The following is a 19,815-nucleotide window of genomic DNA, read 5'->3' as shown; positions in this document are numbered from 1 at the left end:
AATTCACTGTTTACCAGATGTGTACCATTTACACTTTATGTACACTGCTGTGTTTTACCTAAGGAGTGCGCTGCAGTGGTGTTGGAGCTAAAGAAGCGTCCCAAGCCCAGGTCACCCAGCTTTACTTCCCCTGTGGCTGTTATGAACACGTTGGCTGGTTTGATATCTGTTTTACACACACACACACACACACACACACACACACAGAAATACAGACTCATGTAAATATGACTTCATCATCAGCACACTCTGGTACTCTATCAGACAACAATGTAGGAGGCATTTCTCAGTGACTTCCCAGACTGTGATTCAAAATCTCTCACAGGAGTCTTGCACATGACTTATACCGCCGCCTTCGAATGAAATCCCGCCACAGACGCTCTGTCCTACGATATTTGTGCTCATGAATATGCTGACTTTGCCTGAGCTGTTCCAGTGCTGCTGTGCCATGCCACTAACCCTGTTACCAAGGAGGCAGATACATTTTTTTTCCATTTGCCAAGGCGTCTGCTGGATGCCCAAACTGCATGCCCAATAATTACATTTACATTTTTTGGTAAGTCCATCGCCACTGATCTGACATTTAAGTATATTATGCCAGTAACTATAAATTTAGTTTTCTTGTAATTAAAAAATACTACCTTTCTGTTGCTGCTGCTATTTTTTAACTAACACTCCAATAATTTAATTTTTGCTAATTTGTTGATTTTTTTCCCCATGTTTTTGAAAGAAATCAAATCAATTTCCTAAGGTTTCAATGGGTTAATAATTTGCTTCTAATTTTAAGAAAATCATGTTTTGTTCTTTTCCCCTTCTCATCCTTTGGCCACCTTTCATCAAATAATATTTAATGAATTTTCTAAGGCAATTCTTTGTTTTCATTGTTTGCTGTTTTTGTAGCTTTAGTGGGACTTTTCACACTGGCTCTGTGTTGCCACTGAGCTGTAGACTATTTCATTTAACGTGCCACCATATCTGGTAAACTAAAAAGAAACAGCTACGCAGCTCTGCAAATTTTTACCCGCATTTAGCAGGTGCCAGGTGCTAATTTGCCACCTTGCCTGTTACCGTTTAGCAAAGTGGAAACTAGATTACGGCTGAGAGGAATCAAGGGCCAACTTCCTTTGCTTTCCTGGGCTCTATCTGTGTTGAATCAAGGTGCAGACACAGGTGGTATCCCAAAATCATGGTACAAACTAATCAGGGCATGCCCAGCAGATCTTTGGTGATTTTGTGACCGGAGGTTATGGTCCAAAAGAGCTACAGTGGCAATGCAGTCATGGATTATCAGTAGATGCGGCAGGGCTTCTATCAATCATGGCCAATCACATCTGATCTTCTTATCCCCTTGAAAAGCAGTGCACTCATACTAGCAATAATACCTCCTGATTTGTACCTGATTTGACACACTATTGATACAATGTCATGGCAAGCCACAAAAGTATTGAACAGACACATGGGAAGTAACACACTGAAAAATAATCATTAAAGAAAAATAAGAAATTGTGGAAAACAGTGAAAAAAAGCAAGGTGAATAAAGCCACAAGGGGAGCCAGTGAAATAATGACTGGTTGGGGTGGGACAAAGACATGGACCAGAGGAAAAGATCTGAAAACATGTAGGGTTTAAAATAGAGAGAAAGAAGAGGCTTGAACAGACTGAGTGGATGTTTACCGCGGTGCATTACTCTGCGTGAATGCATGTGCTCTAGGGCACTACAGAGCTGGACAAAATATTTCCATATTGTCCTCTCTGGGATGAGCCGCCTCTTCTTCTTGAAGTACTAAATGGAGAAATAAGGGAAAAGAAAAGGTTACTCCCCCCAAAACGTTACAAAGCTATCACTTTTTAACATCTACTGTATAAATCAGGCCAAATTAGCTGTGATAACTTGTGACTATGGTCAGGATGAATGGTAGCCTCTATCTCACAACAGTGGTACACACTAGGTAAGGCTGGTGTTTCTCCAAATTAGGACCACATGTCCAATAAAACACATTGCTTTCAGTCACAAAAAGACTATTGGTTCCTGCCCCCCACACCTGGCTTACTGCATTTGTTTTAAAGAGCAAGCGATAAGAGCTGATAAACAGCCCTGTACAATGGACAGTATTCATTCTGACCAGGTGAGTTAATGCTAAGCTTAACTACAATGCACTTAGTGGAAATGCAATAGAGTTTAAGCTTACTGCCGAGCAAAAAAACAGTTTTTTGTTGTAAAGCAATCTCCCTTTGTGTCAACGAGCAGCCCAGCAGATCATCTGCCAAATTCAGCTCAGTGAGAAATGGGTTATAGTCCAATCTTCTTAATTTTAGGCAGAGCATGCTGATTTTAAGTCTTTAATGTTAATTTAAGTTGTAATAGTTACTTAAGTTTACTACAACAATGTGATGCTCCCAAAGTAATCTGATCCAATCTCAATTAATCTAATCTCATTGAAAATTTAAGTGATATTTGGGTTTTTTTTTTTTTTTAAGGATTTTTTTTTTTAAGGAGTATTCCAAACAGCTATGAATAGTCTCTTTTCCACCCAAAAATTTCAGACTATGTTCTTGGGCCTTGTTCTTGGAAGAGGGCACCGAGCAGTTAGTACCCTAAGATCCTGTGTGTTTGGGTTTCCATCACATCCCGAGAACAGCAAACTTGATGCAAATGAGGAGAACAGACCTGTAGAGGTCAAAAATGAGACTGAGGACTCCTAAAAAAGAAACTACTTTTAATGCAAATTCAATGCAAATGGCAAAAAATGGTTTGTTTCCTCTCAATTATTTGCCTAAAGATACCTTGATCGAACAATGTTTTAACAATTTGTGTTTGTGATTGCTCATGCCTGTTTTTAAAACAGCTTGGTTGATGCTTGCAAGCTGTTGGGTTTAACCAATTAGAGATGTTCAGCACTGAAACTGCACTCTGACCACCCCAGGAACTCAGCTGCAGGGACCATTTTGGGGCAAAAAGAGGAACAAGCTCTTCTGATGGAAATAGGAAGCAGTTCCTGGTTCCTCAAAAGAGTTTCTGTTTTCCAAAGACAGTTCCTGTAGTAGAAAAGGAGTATATGCTTATCAAGCATTTTTGTACTAGTGGGCAACAATTTAAATAACCAAATGTTGGCTAGTGAATTCCAACAATAAATGGATTCAGGTCATCGCAGATCCAAGATATATTCATCCAGTCATCCAACCATGACTGATGATTAAAAAAGGGGGGCACCAATGTAGACCTGGCCATGTGGATCTTTTCTGCCGGGCATTCTGCTGGCCAGTGTACAGGCGTCGGATAAAGAGCTGGACGACCTCTGTGACCGCATCAGTTTCCACCAGAATATCAGGAACTGTGGCATCTTTTGTTTGGCCGAGACTTGGCTGGGTCATGGAATACCGGACAATGCCATTTGGCCACCCTGCCTAAAGGAAATTTACACCAGGTGCTTCAAGAATAAGGCTTGGAGAATCTTTACAGATCCCACCCATCGGATAACAGCCCTTTTTTCCTGCTGTGTTGGGAGGAAGGTACTGGATACACCAGGCCAACACTAAGACGCTCAGGAAAAGCTTCTACCTCAGACCACCAGGATGCTAAAAGAGGTCACCGCCTAAGGCACCCCCCACCCCACCCAATTTAAACTCTTTGATGCGTAAATTGAGGGGAAGGCAGGATTAGATTTCAAATTGTACCTTATATGATTACATGTGACAAATAAACTTGATTGACTGATTTATAATGATAGGGTGCTGGGTCTCTGTTTCAAGTTATTGAAATGTAGAAAGACCGGCAATGAGAATGTAATTATTCAGCACTAATTCTTTGTCATGAAGAGAACTGACAGAAAGTACGCAGCTATTTACAGCGGCTGATGTTTCAAATATTGATTTATGTAAGTAGGAATTTATGAGGCTTGGGTGAAAGTAGGCCAGTAAAGTCAAGTACTCAAAGAGCACCACTCAAACATTCAATGCCGGTTACACAGTAGGGAAGAGGGAATAGCAACTGCCTGCCAAAACCAACATACAAAACGTCACGATCGCATGTCCAACAAGATATCACATCTGCAAACATTAAGTCAACATAAACAAATTAGTTTTCTTATGAATTTCTTACAAGTTGTTGCAGGGTGTTTGTGCCCAGGACAGACATATGGGTTTTTAATGGGTTTTAATGTCAACTCCTGCTGCAGCTGACTGTCTAATATCGAGCGCTGTTGGTTTTTGGCAGTCAGTAATTTCTTATCTCCCAAGTAAAATGACAGAAAAAATAGGTCATAATGTTTCATGATGCTAAATTTTATTCCAACAGCATGGGCACCAGATCAAACAAGCCATGCAACTTCCATGGCTTCCATGGAAGTCAGTGCACTTCTTTACTTCCAAAACACACAAAGCGCTTGGAAGGGTGCGCTTGATTTATTGTTCCTGTGCTTTACATTTTTTTCTCATCCAAACCACGCACTTTATTGATGTCATTTGCACCAGGCAAGGACGAATGACAAATGATTCCACCGAAATTCCAAACATTTTTGTGGTAGGCTGACACATTGCAAGCATATATGTTTGGTTTTTATACCTTGTTACAGAAAAAAGTACCAGACTTTTGTTTAAGAATGCAGTTTGATTAAAACATAAATAAAGCAGAATGCTAAGAAAAATTATTCAAATGTTTCAGAGAAAAGAGAGAGAGGTGGAAACCGAGAATGTGGTGGTTAAAATTAGAACTTCGCCCAGGGATGATTCAGAGCAAGTTGAGGTTTGCTGAGGAAGTTTCTAATTTCTGCATCATACAGGAATTAAAATACTGAATGCATGTGATCAGGGACAACACAGGAAGCTGGGGGTGGAAGAAGAGCAATATGTAGCGATGAAGGTTGGGGTAGTGGAACTGGTAAGAGGGTGACTGGGGGTGAATATGTGCATCAACCATCATGAATTGTACCTAATCACTTTCTGAACATTTTTGGACCTTTCAGTGAAATTCCAGAGCATAACCAAGACGATAGAGTCAGTTTTCTAAGGTGAGTAGTGGCTCCTGACCTTTATCATCTGAGACAAATCTCCAGCATCGGCCAGCTCCAGGACAATGTTAAGCTCATTGTCCTCAATGAAGGAATCTAGATACTTGATCACATTGGGGTGATTCAGCTGCTGCAGGGGGAAACCCAAAAGAAAACATTCAGAATGTCCAAATGAACAATTTCCTTAATTTATCATGACATGCAAAAGTTCTGTAAATTAAAATGTATTACAGCTAAAAACAAGGAATGGTGTGGATCAAAGTCCTCCGTACTGATATATATACACACATTGATTCCTATCAGAATGAACTTGTAATAAGCATCAAAGCCACCATCCTGAATGGAACACATAGCATGAATACCATTAGTACATCTGCATGGAAGCGTAATGCATTCACTTCAAGAAAAAAATTCTGCCCCGTTTTTCTGAGTTAATGAGATAAATATAATCAAAATTCTGGGAAAGGTTTTTATGAAAAAAAATTCTGATCTATAACTGAATTAATGAATACACTTCCGTACATCTGTAAAAGACCTTCTAAGGAGCTGCTACAAGAATATCTCAAAAACAGGAAATGTGGATGAAGAGCAAACAGAGGAGGTGGCATGACGAGCCAAGCGTCCACAAAGAATGAACCACCAGCAGAGAGGTGGCTGACATCAGGAAATCCTGCCAGAGGCTAGAAAAAGCTTGACTGAAGGACATCAGAGGCTCAGATTTAGCTGCACAAGAGCAGCTTTTCAGCAGCAGGTCGAGACAAGCCGGGGTCTGCCACATGAGGACCCGAGGGGCTCACTGTGCAAAGAGGACCCTGACACCACCCAGCACTCAGTATCAGGATGTGTGCAACAACCGGACTGAGGGGATCACATACAGGAACAAAATATTCACATTTTTGTAAAAATGCTAGTTTGCATATCAGAATAGCTTGGATAAAGTCAATTTTCTTGTTTTCTTGTTTTGTTTGATTAGCAACTAAATAGATCATCATTTATGTAGGAATAATTGTTTATTTAAATTACCCATTAAATAGAAATAAACAAACAAACAAAATAAAAATGTAAATGACCACTTATTTTTGTTCAGTGGTAAAAAGGTTAAATCTACAAATGAAGGTTTAACAAGTCTTGCCAAGCCTCGTATAGCCAGACCACCACTGTAGCATTCCTCCTGATACTTGAGGGTGACAGGTGGTGGGCAAGGGGTGATAATGATTGGTGACACAGGAGTTTTTCTATGCATAACGAGCTGGTATGTTTGTGCGTATGTGCACCAACACTGATTTTAATGAGCTCAATCAGTGATTTATGCACTTTTCAACAGTGTGAGTCAGTCTCAATCAGAAAAGACCATTGCTTTACTTGCACTTGTTATTTGTGTCACTGTTGCATACATTTTTATGTAGTTCTGTTCTGAGGTGTTTTAAGCAACAGTGATGCTACTGAGTGACTAGAAACGCTACAGGAATACTACAGACAGCAGTGGGTCTGTGTGTGACTTTTGCTCTGTCCATGGCGTCCACACATTGCCTGTCACTTTGATCATAGAGGGGCGTCTCAGCAGAAATAAGCTACATTTGATAAAATTAAAAAATTAATCCGATTATTCCACCACAATAGGGAAACACTGTCTTCACTACTATTGTGAAACTGCTGTTGTGAAGACTTCCCCCTACTAAAACTGAAACCCGCAGAAGTTGAATTGGAGTAGAGCGGACTTTCCCATTCAAATCAACATAGCAGGATGTCGGCCATTTTTATGTGTGTCCTAGCCATTGTGCCCATTGTGCTGTGTGAACTGATGAATAAACCGACTCGTGGAAAGTCGCTGACTCTCTGAAGTGTGATGTTTGGTAGCACCGACTGAACAAGCAGTGGAGTCTGGAACATGGAGAGGCATCTTGGGCTGCCGGAGGGAAACTGAGGATTGATGGACCGATTGGTGGTAACAATTAAGATTGATTACTGCTTTCAGCAAGCAGCCACAGCACAACATATCTTCTCAGTTCTCAAGGTAGTGTGACACACTTCATGGCCATACTGATGCACAATGTCACCACAGCAAACCACAATTAATATTTTATTCTGTACAGTTTCATGAACAATCAACTCCAATTCAAGTTCTGTACTGAAACCTACTGGAAGTGAAACCCTACATGAGCTACATGAACAAACAGACTGACGAACCGACCGACGTCTCCATCTATAGAGTCCCACACTGTTGACAATAGGGATAAAATATGTCTGTTGTTGAATAATCTTACCTTTAGTAGATCTATCTCTTTGATGCAGTCCTGACGAGCCTTGGCATCCATCATCTCAAAGATCTGCAATGACAACACAGCAGTGAAAACATGAACCGCATCTCCAAAACAGTTTGCTTTTCCCAAATAAACAAAAAAGTCCTCCTCACAGTCACTGAGGTTTTTCAAGTGGTTCTCAAACCTCCTGAAAATCCTGGATAGATTCCAGGTAGAGACTTAACCAGTTTACAAGGGACGTGAATGTGCTGATAATCTGGATAAATTTCACTGCATCTCATTCCATAAATATGGGGAAGATTTAAACTCTGTTGCACATAAGAATAACAACTAGTAAATGATTTTTTTGACATGCAACCTTAACACACAGTGGTAAGTACCTGAACTTTCTTGAGTGCAACCAGCTGTCCTTCCAGCAGATATGTGGCTTTGTAGACCTCACTGAATTGGCCACGGCCGATCTTTTTCTCAATTCGGAAGTTTGCCAACCTGCAGCAGTACTGATAGCTTGGCATGTTTCTCTGTACAAGAAAACACAAGATTAAAACGGACACCATTACACTGATATTTGTGCTTAGCTGCATCCAGAGCATTTCACTGTGTTGCAACTAGTATTTTCATACTTCCCAAGAACCTTGTTTTAAAAGCATGAGTCATCATGACCAAAAAAATCTTCAGCTTGACATTCCAACCAAAACACTACAGCAAGTCTACTCACTATTTGTCTGGTTGAAAGTGTGATAATGAGCAAACTCAGCTGGTGCAGGATTTGGTTGGAATGAAAGCCTGCAGACTGTAGGGCTGATGCAGACTACACTGTAAGTCCAGTGCTCCTGTATGTTGCAGATTCACTCTTTGTTGTCTCAAATGGGACTTCAGTGTTACCAGACAATAAACAAGTTTGTTTTGGTCCTGTTGGTCAATTTACACCCATGTATGGCATAGCTAAGCCCAAAATAAATCTTTCTCATTCCTCGTCACAATGTCAGTCAAAACTCTACTGAAGTACGTAAAGGTGCACATTGAGCTGGGCATGAGCATGGAACTGGATTAGAGGCAATACATTATGAGTAGGTGTGTGGGCTACAATTAATCATGATCAAACAAATCAGCTCTTTTCACCCCCTTTCAAAGCTTCTCACAAGATAAACCTTTGTTCTTGTTGGGGAGCTGCAGTTGGAGTAGAATATGAGGCACCCTGAATATGAATATAGAGCACCCTAAAAGCCCAACAGACTGCATATTTTGGAAGACAATCACTGGCACAAATATCAAGGCATTTCCAACAAACACTGTTGTAAATAAAGTTGTTTCTACTGTTTTTAGGTTGCCTGTAATTCCATTTCCTTCTGTGATTTCCCTTTAAATGAAAATACTGCATTCAATTAGGCGTGTTTGGCAACATTTGAAAGCACACAATAATGCTACAGTTGCCAATACTCCAAGTAAAGCAATGTGCTTTCACTTGACAGTGAGACGATTCACTGAAGCCCCACTGCACAAGTAGAAGCTGCTGGTGCAGCAACCACCTGCATTTACAGGGCAGCCGGACCAGCCGGAAGCACCACTGCCTGAAGTAAATATTTCTCCAGAGCACTGTAAGGCGATCAGAGGTCTAGATTGATGCTGTACCTGATCCTCTTGGCCAGGTATCTTGTAGAGATTGTTGTGGTTGTCTAGTGTAGGCTGGTGGTTGTCCTGTTCCTCCATTGTGGTATATCATGCCCACTCACCACTGTAACAAAGAAAACAACAACAACAATAATAATAATAAAAACAATAACGATAATAATGATGAAGATTTATTAACCTTATTTCTTGCATTGGTGTTTCTTGCAACATAAACCTATGGAAATCTAGTACAAAACACAATTAAAACACAACTTCAAAAAAAAAAAAAATCAATAAAAAAGAAAGGAGTTCATCTTGCACATGCATACAGCTAATTGAAATTACCATATGACCTACATACACATACATGTGCCAAATGGGAGCAGCTGCTAAACAAATAAAGTTGTTTGCTACTGTAAAAACCTGTCTGAATCTCATGCTGCTACCTGTAGCTTACCAAGGACATGGTAAAACTAGAATTACCGCATTGTGGTTGTATGCCTCCGGGGAACTGGCAAGTTGCAGTTTACATCCATGTCTATCCAGACACAGAATACTGAGGACTATGATACTGACCTGTAGCATTTGGGATATAAAATGTGATGACGTTGTCATTTTATCCTATTTGACATTTGTGTGAAACTTCGTCATAATGAGAGTATGACAGGCTGAAATATGACCAAGAGTGTGACCTTTGACCACCAAACTTTAATCAGTTCATCCTTGAGTACAAGTGGACGTGTGTGCCAGATGTAATGAAATTCCCCCCAGGGGCTCCTGAGATATCACATTCAAAAGTATGTGACATCTGTATGTACATAAGGATTAAACTAGAATGGATGAACCCAAAAACATCATGTCTCCAGACACAGCTATCACCACTGTGGAGGCATAAAAAAAAGCCAAAACAAACAAAAAAACATATTGTGATTTATTTTGACAGACTTTACGATTTCTATATGATTCATGATTTTAAAAGGAATGATGATTTTTGCACAAATTCTTAATTTTCACTGAAAACAGCATCATGGGGACTGGTGGGAGAATGGAGTTTGTACATTTTGGCCTGAAGGTGGCACTAGTGGAAAGGTCATGAGGTCATCGGGTAGCATGAATGTGCTTCCAAATTCCAGGGAAATACACCTACATGATTTTAGAATGTAAAATTAAAATAAAACACCTTAAGGTGTCGCAAGAGCAAAGGTCATAGGGTCACCACAAATCATCCTTTGGGGAGTATGAATACACCCACCAAATATCATGGCAATCTGCTGATTCCATTTCATGATATGCTGTTTCATGATATGTTTGGCTTGCACGTGGTGCTACTGGAAACAAAAAAGCCTTTTCATCGAGCCTATTCATTGTTTCTGTCTATCTAGTATCTACTGACTGCACTGGAAAAATGTTAGACAAAATTTCTTTCTTGAAACTGTCACACTATTTGGGGGAAAAAAAATTCTGCTATAATCTCCATTCTCGGTATGATTACCTCAGCAGGGAACTACACTGCAACATTTCCTACAGGAAGTGTGTTAGTCAAGTTGTTAGTGGCTGACATATAAAATGATCTAAATAAATAACAGGCAGAATTAATGTTTTCTTTATGCCATTTCTGTTTAATATGCAAGGTTAAGTAAAACTGATTGAATTATTTTGAAAATCCAAATTCACATCCGCTTACTTGTAGGCTAACCAATCTAACAAAAGCGCAAATGTCCTTAGGGTGCAGGTTTCGTGGTTTGTAAAGAATTCTGTTTTTAAGAGAGCTTTTGTTGATTTTTGTTTTGGGGATTCTGATTTGGTTAAAAAAAAAAAAGTTATTGCTGCTTTACAACTTGGGTTTTTTCTACTGTGGTCCTCCTGCAATGGAGCCAAAGTTTGGTGGTCAGTGGTCACAACACCGACAACAGATTCCATAAAATGGACGTTAGTTATGTGCCCTAACAACACTGTCACATACTTCCAGTCGTTGTACCAAAAACCACAGTCATTTGAGAAGAAAAATGAATCAATGAATTTCAAGTGAATCAAAGCATGAACAAAACCAGAAATGGGGCAACAATTTATAACAGAGGACACCATAATACAACAACAACGTGCACTTTTAATGAAAACTTCTCTGCTCTATTCTTCCCCTCTAGGGTTCCCTTTACCAAGGTTTCTAATACAATTCCAATTTCAATGCACTCACATCCGTCATCACAGTGAATCTTAACGATCCTTCAATATTTGAAGAGTTCATTTGCAAATACAGATATCCCTTGTTGTACTCATTTCTACAAACCAGTTTTTTTTCTTTTTTCAGTCAAAAATAAGAAAAGCATGTATTTATGCAGCCTTCCTACGGCCCACATGGAACCCATCAATAGTCCAGGACCCACAGTTTGAAAATCACGGCTCTACAGCAATGCTAGCTATGACAACATTTGCTAACATATTGTTTCAGCGGTCGTAAGACCTGGAGCTATTTCCAACCAGTGTGGTATTTCCACTGTGCTTGACAGCTGGTTGGTCTCTCCAGGGACCAGACAATGTTCTTACCCTGCACGTAGATTAAAGTCCACCCAGCTCTGCAGGAATGGATTAAAACTCCATTTTATTACAGTTACTGACTTTCAGGAAATCTCAAATCTTGGTGGATGATGAAGATATTACCAGGAAAAATACCAAATTAAACTTTTAACTGTGTTTGCGATCCCTTTACATCTGTTCAAAACCATTTCTGATGTAACTGAAACCATTTCCCCTTTGAAGTTCCTTTGAGCATATGAAACCATTCAACCTGTAATTCAGATTCTCTCTGGGTTCAATTAGTACAATGTGCTTGTAGCCAAGACTAGAATTTGAAAAAAAATCAATAAAAAGTCATGGGGATTTTTTTGGTTTGTTTTGGGGTTTTTCTGCAGCGATACACTTAAGTTGCCCTCGGTTCGAGAGGGTACTGAATAATTTCACAATCTTTCTTGAGGAAACTTACGTACGAGTATACGACCAAGACACAACAAGGCAGCCACAGGCAAAAGAAAGGAAACCACAGAGGAGGATATGAGAAATGTTACTCACCAAAGAGTCTACAGCTTTGTCCTTGGCTTTAGGTCTTCTGCTCTTTCTTCTGGAAAAGCAGCGCGAAATTCAGTTTCATGTCGAAATCAACTCTGTCACCTGGGAAACGACAGTGGAAGTCACAAGAAAACTGTCAAAGTGGTCCTAGTATTGAACACTGAACAGTGAGTATCAGAGACTGAGTGAATACTGATGTTTTTCAAAGTGTGGTGAAACTCTGGCATCTCTTGTTAAAGTAAAGCCCGGAAAGAACCTTCAGACTGGAGAAGAGGTGTATTACAATCTAAAATGGCTCCTTAAAAGAGTTTGGCTCCATGAGGAAGTACTGAAGAACCAATTTATTTAGTGGATGATTCCTAATGTGAAAAAAAAAAAAAAAAAAAAAAAAAAATTAAAAAGAAAAAAGAAAAGGGTTCTTCATTGTAACTCCTCCAAAAACTGTTTCTGGTGTTCTTTAAAGTTCTTTAGATAACATTTTGGGTAGAATTCTTGGAAGAACCATTTCTGCTTCCTCGAAGAACAACTTTGATGTTTTTTTTTTTTTTTCTTTCTTTTTTGGATGGGTATCACTCTGCCTAAGTCAAACAGATAAATGTTCTAAGCGAGGTTCCAATCGAGAGTTTCAGTTCTGCCGTCTGGCACTCTCTGCAGACATCCACGAGCTAAAACCAACACCCACAACACACACTCTTGTCCATCTGCCTCCCTAACTCCAGGAGGAAAAGGTAGTTACTTGCACATGTAATGTTTTAAATTTCTGTTTTTTCTTCTTTTGATCGGCTCAGTATTTTACTTTTATTATGTTTTATGTTCTTAGTGTTGTATTTATATGTGTGCTGAATGTCTGTGTCTCACTGTTGCACGACCAATTGCCGCACTGGAAACAAATAAAGTTCCATCCTGACTGACTTTAATTTTGTTTCCATTTCACACTTTTATTTTTCATTTTTGAGATTAGAATCAACTGGTACTTTCATGTATCATTTCATCTACCTTCTTTGAAGTAACCATGGCTGACTCATGAACCATAGCACAAGTAACTGTTTTTAATGGCTCTTGGACACACATTTTAACTATTCAAAGAAGCGGTTCTATTAAAGAACTGTGGTCTAAGAAGATCTTTGTGGAACCAGGAAAAGTTCTCCAATGGCATCACTCTGAAGAACCATTCTATGCTCTAGTACAGGCTATACAAAAACCATATACATTTACATAGGTCTTACATGAACACACACACACACTACAGTTTGCTAGTTCCTTTTTGGTAACTGCAGGAATACATAAGCATGAAAACATAATTTGGATTAGATTAGTTATTTGAATTAAAACTGTTACAGCCACATGGGAAAAGTCCACATTGGCAGCTCCGAATTGGATCTACAAAAATTCAGTTTCAGTGTTCTGCATCCTGATGTCCGTGAGCTGCACACGACACGCTCACGTCTACCAACCTGGCTGGTCTGTCCCGCTCCCTACCAAAGGGTCCCAGAGGCTGAGAGAGGCAAAAGAGCCGCAGTCACGCTGGTGAGTTCAGCTCTTTCTGGACGCTCAGCGCTGCTCACGGCTGGTTAGGAGACAGTTTGGATTCACTCTTAAGTTTTTATTCTTCACTTTCTGTGGGTGACTCATCACTTCCTGCGGGTGATTCATCGCTTCCTGTGTGCGACTGTATGAATGCGAAGTGTGGTGTTGGTAGTAGGGAGCACGGCACGTAGTCAACTGCCCTTGGATCAGAGAACATAATTAAGGGCCAAATAGAATAGTCTTGATTAATCTTTTAGTATTTATGGAAAGTTTTGGATACTTCCTTACATACTGTATGTGTTTCTTAGAAGAATATACGAGATTATTTTGGTACTCCTTGGCAATACCTATTTATCACTGCTGAGCACAAATATCAGTTGTGTCAAGGGTTCAACACCATTAAAGATCAATTCATCAATTCAAGATCATTATCTTTCTGCAGCAACTGAGCAATTCCAATATTTGCAATTAATCTTAAATCAGGGGCGTAGCCATTGCTTCAAAAGTGAGGGGATGGAATGTCCAAGAGTTTGAGACTTTTCACTTTTCTTTCATAAAAACAAATCGACAGGTTTGTGTCGCTTTTATTGTGTATGTATATACAAACCCTTTGAAACCTGAGCAAATTCACTCGACTTTTTTTCAAATACATTTTTTGAATTAAATTACAAAGTCACCACCACCTTTCACTATGGAAGTCACCATAATATTTAATAAAAGTTTTTTTAAATTAATCATATTTTTTGTGAGCTGATGAATTTCCTCCTGCTTCTTTCTTCTTCTCCTGTTTCTTCTTCTAATTTCTTTAACAAAACTGTGGGCATTTCTGTGGTAATTCTATGTAATTTTCTTACAATAATTCTTAATTTTTGGATAGTTTTTATGTATTTTTCCTTTGTTCAATTTCGCTTCATTTACTTTCATTTACTTTCTTTTTTCTTTTCCTTTTTTTCAAATCTCTTGCTTATTTTCAGGTCATTTCCTGCCAGGTTGCTCATCAACTTTTTCCCCGTGTTTTCGACAGAAATCAAAGTGAATTTGCTCAGTTTTCAAAGGGTTAAATGCTTGTGAGAGATGTCTGAAGGCATTCAGATGCCTTTCACGAGCACAGAGGTGAACTATTTAGTAAGTGGATGGACTGGATAACAATTTGGAGATGGAATACAGTGCGGAGGACAGAGGGGACAGTTTCTAGCAGTGAGAGGGTCAAATCCTCCACATCCCCCGGGTCCGTTCCAGGCCACTACATTTTCCCAGCAACATTCCCCTGGGAGATGAAAACAGTCCATTAAAACCAGGGCCACTTTCCCACCTCAAAAGCCTCTTTCCAAGAGATGCTGCCCTAATAAACAAGTACTGACATCTCTCAACCACCATGCATCCTCACCAGTAGTAGTAGGCCTACATTATAGATTGCTGTGTTCACAACAAACTTGCATTATATACAACCATGGAAGGGTCAGAACAGTTGTTCTGCAGGGATTAGCCTAAAAATCATGACAACATTTGAACTGAGACAATATCAACCATATTTGGCAACATGACTGATGAACATTAGGGGACGAATGATTTGCTCAGTTCACAATTTGATTCGATTCACAAAACAGAGTCCATGATTTGATATTCTCACAGTATTTTGAATCAGAAATAAGAATCAAGAAAAATGACTGAAAAAGAATCATTTTTTAAATTTCTGAGACATAATCAAGGTTTTTGTTTTTAACAAATGTATCTTTAGACCCCTCTTTTAGAGTGCTGAAGACCTGAGCAGAGGCATAGAATTGCAAACAAAATATCTTAAATCAATGCCATGCTAGTGGCAGCCTGTCGTGGCAGCTCCAGTGTCTCTGGTTTGTTTTTGATTGTTTTACTTTTTGTTACTGTGTTTTTATTGTTTTTAATACTTTCTAACCTTCCTTGGACATCACAACAATGGATGGAGGTTTGTGGCTGTACATGTTTTTGTCTGTTGTTGGAGCGCTTCAACCAGCTTGAGGCGATGTGTTCATTGGTCAAAGCAGCATTGTTTAAACACGAGATTGGCTGGCAGCACTACGAGAGTCAGCCGTGTTTCAGAGGAAGAGGCTGGAAGTATCGAAAGAGATTCGGAGGTGGAGAGGGGATGCAGAGCAGGTATAAAACACTGAAAGGAAGAGGAAATATAAACCTACTATCCCTTCTATCATGGGAATGTGAGCGTACACGCCATGATGGATGAGCTAGTGGTTTTGACGAGGAGTCGGAGGGACTTGTGGGAACATGACATCATGTGCTTCACTGAGATGCGGCTGCACAACCACATCCCAGACTGGAGGGCCATCGTGGACAGTCCCTCTCATCCACTGCACAAAGGAGCACGCTCAGTGGGAGACTCACAATGCTTTTTTGTGATAACTACTGCAACAACATAATTTTTCCTTTTGGGCTCAATAAACTACTCTATCAGTCTACTTATCCATCTTAAGTCCTGCTTGTTGACAGATTATATCAGCTTCTGACACTGTTTACATTTCCTCCCATGAGCACCAGGCAGCTCTCCCCCGTTCTGCCTGCAGGAGAAAAGCTGCTTCCTCTGACCACTGCTGTGTCCGAATAGCAGCAGTGGCACTCTGACATTACCGCCATGCTGTTTGTTAAACTGTGCACACAAGGCATTCTGGGTAGATACTTTATTCTCCCCAACACTGATCAGGGTTCGCAGCTGTTAGTACAACTTACAGTTTGCAATGTTTTGCCATTTCTTAGTTTTGTTACTGATGTCAGATGTCACAATGCAATATACACTGTCACATCTGACCAAACACATGCTACATTTTTGCATGGCAAACAATAGTGATACCATATATTGTTAGTCCCTTAACAGGAACTTAATGAGAGCTTAACAAGCCACACCAGCAGCGGGGGCAGAGGGTTGGTCGAGGTGGCAGGTGCCATCGGTGGCAGCTGCCCTGGGGGTGGAGGGGCCGCGACATGGAAGAGGGAACTTCGACTCGAGACTGTGGATGTTTCTATCACAGTTTTGGTCTCTGTTTCAGAGTGGTTACATCCCTAATAAACGCATACATCACACAGAACAGAAAGTGATTGAAATTATGCTTTTTGTCCCTTGTCTACTTTATCTTTGAACAGTGCCGCCACCAGACATTTGGGAGCCCAAGACAAAACATAATTTGGAGGCCCCTGCCTTATACTACAACTACATCATTGTAGGTCCAAAACAAGACCAATGTGAAAGCTATTATTTCACCCTCTAAAAAAATCATTTTGCATGATTTTTGGGGTGATTTTGTGGTAATTTACTTTTTTTTGGTTTGTGAAAACTCACACAAGTGAAGTACATTACGCATCTACATATAGGGCGGACACGACCCAAACCCCACAGGGCCCGACAGGTTGGCCTGGGTTCAGACAAAAATTCAGAAATGATACTCAGGTCAGGTTCAGTCACGTCGGCCACATTGCATGGCGTGTGTGTTCAAACACTTTACCTAGACTTACGTAAAACAGTGGCTTTTTGATGGTCATTTAAAGGTACCCACACATGTAATCAGGGTAAACAGGCAAGCTGTAGCCATGATAACAACATGATAACACAAACTCAGTGCTGCAGCCACCTTTACCTGCATTGGGCTTGAGTCGGGTTCAGACATTAAAACAAACAAACAAACAAACAAACAAAAAAACACAGAATGCCTGTTGGGTTCAGGTTGGGCTCGGTTACTACTCTCCCAGACACGATCCGGGTTCGGACAGAAATATGTATCCCGAGCCACACTCTAATCTGCGAGACACATATGTGAAAGTTTCACATCTTCTTGTGAGTTTTTCATGTGTATGTACAAATGTTTCACATGGACATGCACGTATTTCATGTGTCCATGTGACTGTTTCATATGTGTATGTGCAAACATTCATTAGCATGAATGTATGAATGTTTCATGTGTACAGGTACAAGGAAAGTGTGCAAGTATGTATATTTCATATTTGTATGGGTGAATATCAATGAATCCATTAAAGATGTCACAACATATAATCAAAATCCCTTCATTTTCCAATATGAATTGTTGGTTGAAACACCCACCTTATAATTTTCTGCTTCTGTGGCTAACAGAAGTCATCAACATTCATAAACCACACAAGTGATAATTGGCTGTGTAAAGCAAATGTTTCCCTCGGGACTATTTTCCCTGGCAGAGGGACTGTTTCACTCTGTCCAATTTCAAGTGATCAAAACACAACAGTGCTGCTGCTTTCAGCAAAACTAATGTTGACAACATTATTACAGTGATGAAATACTGGTGTGAAGAACAAAGCTTGAAGTCTCTGAAAGTTCATTTTCATACTATAGTGGAATGAATGTAAAACAACGGCTGGATAAAAGGTTGGAAAATTATATGAGTTCAAAAATATGACTGATTACATTGAGAAAAGATTAGTAGAATCATGAAGTATATACATTTTGTAGATTTGAAGCTTGGCATGCAGAATCACTGGTCAACTACAAGCCATCCTCACATCAGCCCAGGTCATCACGGTAATTCAGTCCTATTAGCAATTATGACCGACAGACATTTGTAACAACAGCAAGTGCGATGTATGTATCAGATTAATCACTTAACCTATATCCAAGCTTACTACGGTCTATAACTGTGACAAATATGGCCATCACAACTGCATACAACTTTTTCAAGTGCCCGGCAACTTAGCATGTGAAATATATCATGACAATGCTTTCCCCAGTCATATGGGACACTAACTCCCTGACACAGCTGACATGTGACTAATTTTAGCAAGTTATTTAACCTCGTATGCCCAGGCATCCTCATAACTCCCAACACCGGTCACCCCTGCTGCCATTTGACCTCAACTTGCATCTCTACCAACACATCTGTGACAGAGGAACTGCAGACCACATTGACACACATCACATTTCATACTGCAGGTCTCACACAACAGAACATATGCCTACTAACATGCCTATTGTACGCTTTTGGGGGGCACTTACAACTGTGACTAATGTTATGATATCTTTGATTAATTACTTTAATATCAATATTTTGATGATGATGTTGGGATGGCTAGCCGGCTGGTGTTGTCATAGGATATTTACAGTGAGAATTTTGATAAACATTTATTAGTAATATGGATATGTTGACCAAGCAGGTAAAAGCAACAGCTATAAAAGTCTGTAAAACTGCATCCCTTTACTGTAACATTTAAAACCAGGAAAAGACAACACTTAAGTCCTATCACGATATCATCAGATGATATCTAATTTCAAATTAAAATATCAGCATAATATTGATAATGATATATTGCTAACAGTGGTTAAGACCACATCACCCAGACTTTTAGTGTAAATGTTACTCCACACTGCCCACACGACATTCCTGACAAAGCAAAGCAATAAAACATTTGGCCTACTCTTAGCCGAAAATGTGTTTTTTATTCGTAGTTTCTGAATTTCACAAGGCATAGTCACGACCCCATTATGCCATTCTGACTACTGCAACAAGCAAACAGTAACCCAGACTCGTAAAAAAAAAAAAGTTAAAAAAGTGGAGCTATTTTCAACAATAATGGCAATATGAAAACTAACAGCCACTACACAGGCTAGAGGTGTATTGCGATGATTTCCTGTTATGAAGTTAGGAGCACATCAGTGAGAGGAAATACATGACTCCGTGGCTCTGATCGACAGCAGCCCGGGCCTGTACAGACTGACAGCGAGCCGTCAGCTAACCCCAACCTATCAATCACCCGCGGCGCTGGGTGTTTTGCATGGAGGCTGTCGCTGGACTTTTAGCTGAGTTTTCTGCATTTGGCGGCGCCTGTCTCAGCCGAACTGGGCCGAAGCAACAAGTAAGGCTCTTTGTTGAAGACGGCGATAGCAGCTACGGAGAAAACCCCACGTCCAGCACACCAGGCTGTAGGCTACATGAGCGCGACGGGACTTCTGCACAGTCCCGAAGTGATTAAACAGGCGGTTGTTAGTCGGGGAGGCGACTTTACGCGACACAGCCTCCGTAGTAAATGCCAATTAAGTTTTCTTACGCACACATTTCTCACGCTGGTGGCATTTTAAGCGTCGCCACCGACAGGAGTGAGCCAAACATCTGTATTTTTTAATCTTACCTGATTTAGAAGAGCATTGTCCCACTTATTTCCAAGCTATGCGGTTTCAGAAAGACACATTAGTCCGTGTTGTTGTGCAACTCCCCACATCAACAGACCCCCTCCCTCCTTCTCTCTCTCTCTCTCTCTCTCTCTCTCTCTCTCTCTCTCTCTCTCTCTCTCTCTCTCTCTCTCTCTTTCTTTCTTTCTCTACCCCTCACTGTGATGTCTTG

At 40.2% G+C, this 19,815-nt stretch overlaps 1 protein-coding gene across 1 annotated transcript in view; it reads right to left on the bottom strand.

The window, feature by feature from the left end:
* nek6 (NIMA-related kinase 6) overlaps positions 1-19,815 on the bottom strand; it is a 26,456-nt gene extending 6,641 nt beyond the window's left edge. The window contains exons 1-8 of the mRNA XM_030065245.1: positions 19,604-19,815; positions 11,945-12,043; positions 8,900-9,002; positions 7,648-7,788; positions 7,271-7,333; positions 5,026-5,136; positions 1,675-1,783; positions 59-166 (exon numbers count right to left, since the gene is read on the bottom strand). Of these exons, the coding sequence (XP_029921105.1) occupies positions 59-166; positions 1,675-1,783; positions 5,026-5,136; positions 7,271-7,333; positions 7,648-7,788; positions 8,900-8,977 (610 nt within the window). The 5' untranslated portion in view covers positions 8,978-9,002; positions 11,945-12,043; positions 19,604-19,815. The remainder of the gene's footprint in view (positions 1-58; positions 167-1,674; positions 1,784-5,025; positions 5,137-7,270; positions 7,334-7,647; positions 7,789-8,899; positions 9,003-11,944; positions 12,044-19,603) is intronic.

Source organism: Myripristis murdjan, chromosome 12, assembly GCF_902150065.1.
Source record: "Myripristis murdjan chromosome 12, fMyrMur1.1, whole genome shotgun sequence".
NCBI classification, from domain to species: domain Eukaryota; kingdom Metazoa; phylum Chordata; class Actinopteri; order Holocentriformes; family Holocentridae; genus Myripristis; species Myripristis murdjan.
This window is presented reverse-complemented; position numbering and strand designations above follow the sequence as displayed.